We start from the raw sequence: 10,346 nt of genomic DNA, 5'->3' as shown, positions 1-10,346 counted from the left end.
CTAGTCAGATTAATAATGGGAGTCATGGAATGACCCAGAAAAATCAAGAAAGCGGTGGTATACTTCCGATGCGAGCCATGGGTTAAGGTTTCTAACGAGTTTCCCAGATACAATAATCTATTCAAACACCTCAATAAAAGTGTCAAATTTGTGGGAAACTTGGACATGCTGCATTCAAATGTTGTCATCGATTCAACCACATGTACCAATCAGAAGATATTCCTCAGGCCTAGCTGCAATGACTATAGCTGATTCACAAGACTCATAATGTTCCCGGACACAGGTGCTTTCACTCATATGATAGGAGATCCAGGTAAGTTGCAAAATTTTCATCCCTTTAGATGCACAGATACAATCATTGTTGGGAACGATAAAAAATTAACTATTTCATATTTTGGTGTTTCAAATATTGCTATTGGATTAAAAAAATTCAATGTTTTTAATGTTCTTTTGGTGCCTAAAATGAAAAAAAACTTGTTGTTTGTTAGTAAATTTACAAGAGATTTCCCTTGTATATTTGAGGTCTCATCAAATGGTTTTCTGATTAAGGAAAGGAGCATAGGGAGAACTCTGGCCAACAGGAGTAGAAAGGGAAGATTATATGAACTTGAAGAAGTGAAACAAGCTTTATTATCTAATCGAAATAAAAGAACATTAGAAGATGTATGGCATCAACGTCTTGGACATCATCAAAATAAAGTTGTTCGTTACTTAGAATCTAAACAGTTGATTAATGTTGATGCATGGAATAAATCTCATTCTGTTTGTGTTAGTTGTCAAATGTGAAAAAGTTGTAAGCTTCCTTTTAGTGGTATTGATAGAATCTCAAACATCTCTTTAAGATTCATTCAGACTTATGTGACCCTGCGCCAATTTTATCTAATCAGAGTTATCGATTTTATATGGTGTTTATTGATGATTACACTCGTTTTACATGGATTTATCCTTTGAAATGAAAATCTGAATTTTTCATTGCATTTATAACATTTTATCTTATGGTTGAAAAGATGTTTGATAAAAGAATTAGAGTTTTTCAATGTGATGGAGGTGGTGAATTTGCTAAGAAAGAATTTATTGACCATCTTAATGACAATGGTATCGTGCGACAATTATCATGTTCGAGAACCCTTGAGCAAAATGGAATAGCTGAAAGGAAACATCAAAATATTGTAGAATTTGGCCTTATAATGATGTTTCATGCAGGAGTTTTTAAATGATTTTACGTTGAAGTCTTTCATACTGCAGTATTTGTTATCAACATAATTCCCTCTAACAATTTAAAAATGGATTAACCAGACTCATTATTGTTGGGACGCTTACCAAACTACTTCTCACTTCGAGTATATGGTTGTCGATGTTTTCCGTATCTTCGAGTTTATGCTGCAAACAAATTTAGTCCACGTTCTCTTCCATGTCTATTCTTAGGATATAGTGTCCAGCGTAAGGGCTAAATATATCTACATCCACCCACAGGACGTGTATATATTTCTAAACATGTTGTATTTGATGAAAATATATTTCCTTATGCTAACCCCAAGTCTTTGTTTGATAGTGCTCAGGTTTAGGGGGAGCTATCCACCTATGCAGAATGGTCCGAGTGTTATGAGCCTGACATACAGGCTCCTTCATCTTTTGATTCATCAGTTCCACATGAACCACCCATACGGGACGCCGTTGATGTATCTGGTCCCTCGGGTCATTCTTTGCCTACCAGCATCTCTTGTAGAGGGAGATGTCACCATTACAACACCGATCCAAAATGTCCAGGATGATACAACACACAACCATGGTGATGAAAATGTTGCAGCTCAATAGACCAATTAATCTAATTTTTTACCAGCCTCTAAGCATCCTTGTCATCGCGTGGTTACAAGATCTTAAGATGATACTTGAAGACCTCAAATTCTCCCATTCATGACAGCAATATCAAGTGCTCATCCCTTTTAAACCTAAAACCATTAAGTCTACCTTATGCCATTCGGGTTGGCATCGTGCTATGGAAGCAAAAATTGAAGCTCTATATATTAATTCAACTTGGGAGCTAGTTCCATGTCTTTCAGGTATGAATGTTGTTGGTTGTCGTCGGGTCTATAAGTCTAAATTAAACTTTGATGGAAGTCTAGAGAGACTTAAAACCTGACTAGTTGCTAAATGATACAATCAGATTGTTGGAATTGATTTCTCTGAAACATTCAGTCATGGTATTAGGCCTTCTAGTTTTCGAATTATATTTACCATAGCTATTGTGCGCCATTGGCCTATCAAACAACTTAAAGTGAAAAATTGTTTCATGCATAGTTTTCTTAAGGAACCAATGTTTATGGAATAACATCTTGGATTTGTGAGCTTAAAATATCCAAATCATGTCTGCAAATTAAAAAGAGCTTTATATGGTCTCAAGCAAGTACCTTGGACCTGGTTTGATCGATTTAGTGCCTATTTAATATAATTGGGGTTTTATTGCAGCATTGATGATTCATCTCTATTTGTTTCTCGCACTACTAAAGGCACTATTACCCTTCTCCTTTATGTTGATGATATTGTTGTTACTGGTGATAACTCAAATATTCTAGAATGATTTATTTCCCAAATTGGAAGGGAATTTGCACTGAAAGATCTTGGACCTGTGCAGTACTTCTTGGTATAGAGGCATCTTATTTTTCAGGTGGGATTTTTCTTTCGTAAAGCATATATGCTCGGGATCTTATTGATCGTGCTCAGATGCTCGGTGCCAAACCTATTTCAACACCAATAGCAATGAAGAATACTATTTATGAGAATTTTGATCCATTTCCTGATCCATCTCTTTATCGAAGTATTGTTGGTGTGCTTCAATACATTACCATAACACTACCAGACCTTTCCTATAGTATTAATACAATATGTCAATTTATGCATGTCCTTAAAATTGCACATTTTCAGGCAGTTAAGCAGATTCTTCGTTATCTCAATGGTACACAATCATGTGGTCTAAGAATCGTATATGTTAGTTCCCTTAAGTTATATGCCTTTTATGATGCAGACTAGGCTGGATGTCCAACCACTCATCGTTCTACCACTGGTTTTTGTATTTATCTTGATTCCAACTGCATATCTTGGAGTGCTAAGAAACAATCGACTGTGGCTCGTTCTAGTGCTGAAGCGGAATACCGATCTATGGCATCCACTGCGGCAGAATTAACATAGCTTTCTTTTATTTTTTGGGGTATTGGTTTGCCTCTTCTGCAGCCACCAACACTTTTTTGTGACAATATTAGTGCTCTCTACATGACAGTTAATCTTGTTTTTCATGCACGGACAAAGCACATTGAGTTAGACTATCATTTTGTGCGTGAAAAGGTTGCTCTTTGATTACTTATCACTCATTTTGTTTCCTCTTCTAATCAAGTAGCTGATATCTTCACGAAACCTTTGCCACGAGATGTTTTTCGAGATATTTGTTTCAAACTCGTGATTCAAATGCCTCCCCAGCCGAGTTTGAGGGAGTGTAATAGAAAGAAAATATTGCCATTGTAGAATGTAGCAAGCTGGAAAGTGTATATTGAAGTATTGCTATTGTAGAAAGTAAAAAGAGAAGAAAGTATATATTACATGTAACAAGATAGGAAAGTGCACATTATACCATTGTATTATTATTATATATACAATGAAAGAACTACCACAATAAATTAATGTGGGGCATAATTATCTTCTCAAAATTATTTTCTCTCTCTAGAACTCTTTAATAGTAACTATGTAATTTACACTATCCAGTAGTTCGACACTGCATGTGCCAGGTTTTGTATAAGGAGTGTTTGGTTGATAGCCACAATCAGAATTATGCCTCATAATGAACACAACTAAACCATATGGTCTTAATGTGATCTTGGGATTTGGGAGGACATTTAATGGTCATCCAATTATATCTAGAAATTAGTTCGATTGTTCGAAACCGATCTATTCTCTAAATATTTATAGTAAGATCGGTAGAGTAGCACAGTATCCTGAACACCAAACTAATCACCGTTTGTAACTCTAAACGCTTGCCTAGTCTCTAGATATTCAAAGCAACATATCTAAACTAATTGATGTTTCAGCATGGCAAAGTATAGCACACACCCCTAGCATTTACTATATGGTACAACATGGGGACACCCACTGTCCATTCTCTACAATGGACAGTGGATAATAATCATTCTCAACAATAGAAAATATGTAGGCACAATTGAATATCATCCATCTGTCAACAAGAATGGTCACATGGTACCCCATGGTGTACCATGTAGCACATATCAATAGTTTTTTCCATGCTTCTTACATTCCTCGTTATATTTCCTAACGGGTTTTGGTGAGTGGATAACCCTTAGGCAAGAAAAGGCAGTCACAGTGCAAGAAAATTACAGGAAAAGATGAGAAAGGATGTAAAGACATGAAGTCATAAAAGCACCAAAAATGCATGTTCAGCTATGGACTCCATAGAAATTCCTAGTTCCAACATCCAGAGGTTAGTCCGGTACCAGAATAAGTTGATCTACTTTTTGGATCTCATGATAAGATTCAGAGACTAGTTCGCTTATTCTAAGCCCATCTACCCTTTGGATATTCATAATCAGATCCGTAGAGCAACATTGGTATTGTTTGTTTTGCTTTTTATTTAGCCGCATGTAATGGTTTGTAGATCAATGATTATACGGCATTGTCTTCATAAAAATAAAAAAGATAGAAAAGATACCAACATCCAAAGGTCAGTTCAGTACGAGAATAGCTGATCTACCTCCTAGATCTCAAAATAAGATTTAGAGACCAGTTAACTTATTCTAAGCCAATCTACTCTCAGGATATTCATAGTCAGATCCATAGAGCAGCACTGATACTATTTGCTTTGTTTTTCATTAGGCTACGTGTAATGAATTGTAGATCAATGACTAAACGCAAATTGTCTTCATAAAAAAAAAATGATAGAAGATAAAAAACTTTTCTTTTGGTATTTCAATACCGATTATTCTAAAAACCAAACTACTCTTTGGAAATGCAAAACACCTTAAGTTTAGTACGGTACGAGAAAGGTGGGCTTATCTTCTGGATTGCAAAATAAGATCTAGATTAGTTTGGTTTTTTGCGAACTGATCTATTCCCTGGATATTGATAGAAAGATCAAAATCATATCCTCTTAAGGAATGGGTCCATGGCATCAACAATATTGGTGGGGGGAGGGTAATAGGAACATTAAAATCAAATCCTCTTAACAAGTGTATGCATAGTAGAAATTGGTGTGTAAAATAGAATTAAATCCAAATTTGAACCCAAAACTGTTCATTCTTGTGTCCACCGCCAAGTAAAAATTTTATTTTTTGGACCAAAATATCCCATTTTAATCCATGTTTCTCTTTCAAAATGTGACGCCCAACGTGAGTTGATTTAGCACAAAAATGTGTTGGATAGGCTTCTTATCTTAAAAAATGTGCCAGGCCAGCGTTTTCTCTTCAAATTGTGCCTGTCTGGCACAAAATGTATCAGACCTTCTTACATTGAAAATTGTCTTTAATTTCCTTTCTTTGTACTGCTTCTACATTATTTATATTAATAACATTAATACCAATATTTTCTTGTGTAATTTTAATACTAGTATTCATAATATAAATATACACATTATATTTTATTATTTATCATTATTAGTAAGACTTATTATAATAATGTGAATAATGTTCTATTTTAATGATATTATATTATTGACATTATCATTATATAATAATCTCAATTTTACTATTCTTCTGATCTTAATGCTTTAGTTTGTACGCCCGTGAACAAACTGTCTGGGAGTTCTCTCTCATTCTCTTTAAAAGTGTCATTTTCAATCGAATTTAAAATTAAAACTTAGAGACTGTCTGTGGAGTTTTATGCTCTCTCTCTCTGTGTAAATATAACCATAATACAGATTAATCATGTAGCTATAATGCAAATTAATCCATCACACCTATTTTTCTTTTTGTAACTTCTAAAAAAAATACGTCTCCCTTTTCAAAGATGACATGGAGGAAATCAAAATACCCACATTAGCTATTTGTATATATCAATTGCACTCCTTAATGAGAGATTCTTAATGAGGGATAATATCACAAAGGAGAAAAGGTGTATAATCCCCTCTAAAATCATAATTCCAAATATAACCCTTGGTCTATAAAATCCTACAAACCCCCTCAAGTAGAAAGAAGGTATACATATTTTTCATTTTCCAAATTGAGATTGTATACAATGAGACTGTTTACCTTTAATACAGGGAGGTCACAATTACTTAAAATCATCCAATGTGAAATCTGATAGCTTGGGTATGTTACAAAGTTTGAGAAATTTTTTTTTGAACTTTGAGCTTAATCAATGAAATAAATGCAGCCACTCAATTTCATATCCAATAGTCAAGATTAATTGTGAATTCCTTGTACTAAAGGTAAATAATCTGATTATATACTTTTCCTTCCAAATTATAATATACATCGTTTTTATTTTTTGTAGTGACCCCTTCATCAAAACCTTAGAAAGATCTCTCCCTTTTTTTTCTCTCTTCCTGACCCATTAACGTCTTCCTCCTTCATTCTCTCTCACAATTTTCCTTGAACCCTCTTCTCTCTCTCATCTCGTGAACCTCACAAATAAGTTAAAAGAGATATCTCAAATCCCATTTATATAATGGGTCTCCCCGAATTTTCAGCTTAAAGATAGAGAGAGATGACACAATTAAAGAGAGAAGCATTAGAAAGAGAAATGACACTGGTAGAAAGAGGAGTTAGAGAGAGACCAACATAGTAGGAACCTAGGGAAAGAGAGGATTTAGAAGAGCTAGAAAAAATGAACATTTGGATAGGGATGAGAGAGAGAGGATACAACTAGAGAGAAAATGAATGGTAAGAGAGGACTTAGAAATAAAAAAAAGCACGGTGAGAGAGGATTTAGAAAGAAAAAAGGCATGATTAGAGAAAGAAAGAATTTAAAGAAAAAATAGATGAGAAACTTAAACAATATGAGAAGCAAAATGTGGGATGAATGAACTTCCAAAGGGAGATTAAAGCTACAAGTACGAAAAAGTGGGATAAATGAACTTCTATTCCCTATAGAAATTTTAGGTGTTTTTCCTTAGAAACTTCGAACTTTCTAAAGTCAATTTGAGATATCGCTTCTTGTTAGCAAACCAAGGTTTTGAAAAACACTAATCCAGATCAGAATCACCCTATCAGGATCATGAATCAAGGGGCCCTGTGCTGATTCCCTTACTATCTCAAAAACTGGCCAGTTCTTTTTAGAACTAGAGCCTAGTTCTCTAACAAAACTTGTCGGTTCTTCCAAGGAACCAGCCAGTTCTAGACTCAGCCCAGTTTCCACTTTTTTTTTAATTATTTATTTAATAATTTTTAAAGTTGTTAATTAAAAACAGTGGCCCACTCTTCATTTGAAATTTTTTATTTATTAATTTTATTTTGTTAATGAGCATTTATCTTTTCACACACACTCCCTCTTTAAATTGGGTTTTACATCTCTCTCTCTCAATTATTGGATTTGTTCCTTTCACTCTCTCTTCAATATTGGACTTCGCCAACTCTTTCTTGTACATAGTTCAAGGTACACTCATGGCACGTCATTGTATATCTTTATCAATGAATGGTTACTGAATGACAATGCAAAATCAGCACCTCTTAAAAGTCCATTGTGTACTTGATATTATTCACAAAACATGCAACATATTTTCGCATAAGTTTGCGTTCAATCCCATAATCCAACTTCCTAGGGTATTAAAATTTTGTCAAAGTATTGTACCAAACTTTGCATAAAAATTAGTATCAAAATAAATGTACATAGATACTCAGACAAACAATGGTGTCCCAATATTTATGTATTTTGTAAAATAAAAAAAGTCCACAATGCATGCCATTTTCTTTTGAAAATCAAAACAAACAATATTTATAACAATATTTAATGCTTTTTTGGAGTTTTTGTATAGTTGGATCAGGAGGGATCAGACAGTCCCTAATCCAAACTGCCGATCCGGATCAATTTTCGGGTTAAGCATTCCAGGTCACCGATCCATTTTTTGCCAACACTGCAACAAAACAAAACCAATACCGAGTGAATTAAAGCTCCAATTACGAGAGGGCCTTCTAAATCCCCACCAAATGGGTAAACCTGGGTCTAAGAAATGCACTCTGCAAACAACCACAAACTTCATTCAGATTTGCCATTTCACTGTGCTATGTGCATGGACCTCGTGCAAGAAGCTATCTCATGGTTCCAAAAACTCAGCCGAGGCAACTTGCACTCCATTATGGGAGATGCGAGTTTTAGCCGAGTAGATTGTACAATATTTTTTTAACTTAAAATATACTATTAGTCGACTTTATTTTAGATGTGTTTGAATGGCTTATTGGGTAGCTCTCTCGTGCCCCAATCAAGGCTTCTAATCTCAAGCCTGCCCACTTGCAAGTTTATATATAAAATATATATATAATAATTTTTTTATTTTTTTTAAAGAACTGCTGGATTCAGACAAGTAACTCGGACTTGCCCGATTAAATCGCCTCGACCAGATCCAAATAACTTGGCTGAGCCGATTTTTTTTGAGTAGTGAGCTTTTGTTCACTCACACATGCCCTCGGAAAGAAACCATTGTTATTCTCTCCTTCAGAAACCATTGTTATTCTCTCCTTCCATCAACTCGATCTTGGAATTATGCATTCAGATTATAATCGATATGGAATCAGCGATCTCTCCCTTTCATTGTCTAGAAAGTTTTCTCACTGTGGAGCCTCTCTCTCTCATCATATGGAAAGTTTCTCACTCTAAGCCCCTCTCTCTCCTTTTTGCAGTCTGCTTTCGTTTTTCTCGATGAATTATGTTGAGTCAAGAGATGGGTTCGAACTTTGATCAGTGTGTTCTAGCTTTTTATCATTGTTTTTGTGCTCTTGTTTCTCTTACTTGCCTGCAGTCCTCGTGCAAATGGTTTCCTCTCTCTTCGCGTGGGCTCCCTCTTTCTCTCTCATCCCTGCTTATTCACGTGACACGTAAGCCCCAAAAGGCCCATAAACTCAGAACTGATACGTGAGAAAGCGCCACCGCTCCTCACCTGTCCTAGAAAAGCCACCACCTGTCGAAACCCCCATCCATTTTCTCTCTCCTCCCTCCCTTTCTCTCTCAACAAAATGCTGGGCTCCTTTAAAAGCTTGCTGCCTGTGATTTTACACGGGCTTTTTTGGTTGATTTTGCAATGGCGCAGCAGCAACAGATTCGGGAGAGAGAGGAGGGAGATGATGATGATGAGAGAGGAAGAGAGGAGATGCCTTTGATGGCTCTGAATCACATCTCCAGGCTTTGCAGATCTGTGGAGAAGTCCATGGAGTTTTACGAGAAGGTGTTGGGTTTCGTTCTCATCAAGAGATCTGAAGTTTTCAAATTCAGTGGGGCTTGGTAAAAATAATAATCTTTTGCTTTTCCATGGCTTTTCTTTATTTTGTTTAGTCTTATCGATCTCAAAGTTGCTGGTTTTCTTTAGTGAGAGAGAGAGAGATCTTAAGGTGATGTCCTTTTCGTTTGGTAGGTTGTTCAACTATGGCATGGGTATTCACTTGGTGCAGTCCAAGAATCCACAAGAGGAGATAGATGATACCAAGCCTCTCGACCCCATGGACAATCACATCTCCTTTCAGGTCCTCTTTCTCTCTCTCTCTACCCCGCACACAGGGAACATCTGTTTATTATATTGAGGGTTAAAAAAATCGACTCGGTCAAAATACTCGGACCGTGAGATTAGTCAGTGCGACTAATTTGGGTGCCGGTCAGTGCGAGTAATTTGAGTGAGCTGAGAAACGCCTATTGTCCCACAATCCTCTTGCAAGAGGCTATGTTCTTCCTCTCTCTTTCAAAGTTGTTATGTGTTCGGTTTTGGTGCAGTGCGAGGACATGGGTGTGGTGGAAGAGAAGCTGAAGGAGATGAAGATAAAGTATATGAGGAGGACAGTGGAAGAAGGGGGTTGCACTATTGATCAGATGTTTTTCAAGGACCCAGATGGATTCATGATCGAGATTTTAACTGTGAGAACCTCGAGCTCGTGCCTGCTCATTCGCTCTCGTGTTGTCTCGTAAGACTCCCTAGAGACAGGCACACCAGCCTTTGGCCACAGACAACAACTCCATACAATTAGCAGAAAAGAGTAATGGGGGAGAGAGAGCTCCCCCATGTTGAGAGGAAGGATATTAGTGACAGATGAATAGATGCCTTCTGTTTTTTTCTCCTCCAGTTTTCCTTGTTCTTGTATGGTAGAGAGCTTGTAGCCTCTGTTTTTAGGAGAAGTTAGAAGAGAGCGATTCAAAAGATTAGAGAGATC

General features: G+C 36.2%; 1 protein-coding gene across 1 annotated transcript; it reads left to right on the top strand.

The window, feature by feature from the left end:
• The first annotated feature begins 8,490 nt into the window (after positions 1-8,490).
• On the top strand, positions 8,491-10,346 carry LOC18446823 (glyoxylase I 4). Its single transcript, XM_006856909.4, has 3 exons — positions 8,491-9,429; positions 9,560-9,668; positions 9,913-10,346. The coding sequence occupies exons 1-3, from the start codon at positions 9,230-9,232 to the stop codon at positions 10,102-10,104; spliced, it is 501 nt and encodes a 166-aa protein (XP_006856971.4). The 5' UTR covers positions 8,491-9,229; the 3' UTR covers positions 10,105-10,346.

The sequence above is a fragment of the Amborella trichopoda genome, chromosome 1 (assembly GCF_054954075.1).
Source record: "Amborella trichopoda isolate Santa Cruz 75 chromosome 1, AtrichopodaSantaCruz75HAP2 v2.0, whole genome shotgun sequence".
Classification (NCBI taxonomy): Eukaryota; Viridiplantae; Streptophyta; class Magnoliopsida; order Amborellales; family Amborellaceae; genus Amborella; species Amborella trichopoda.
Note: the sequence above shows the minus strand (reverse complement) of the source record. Positions and strands in the feature narration are given on the sequence as shown.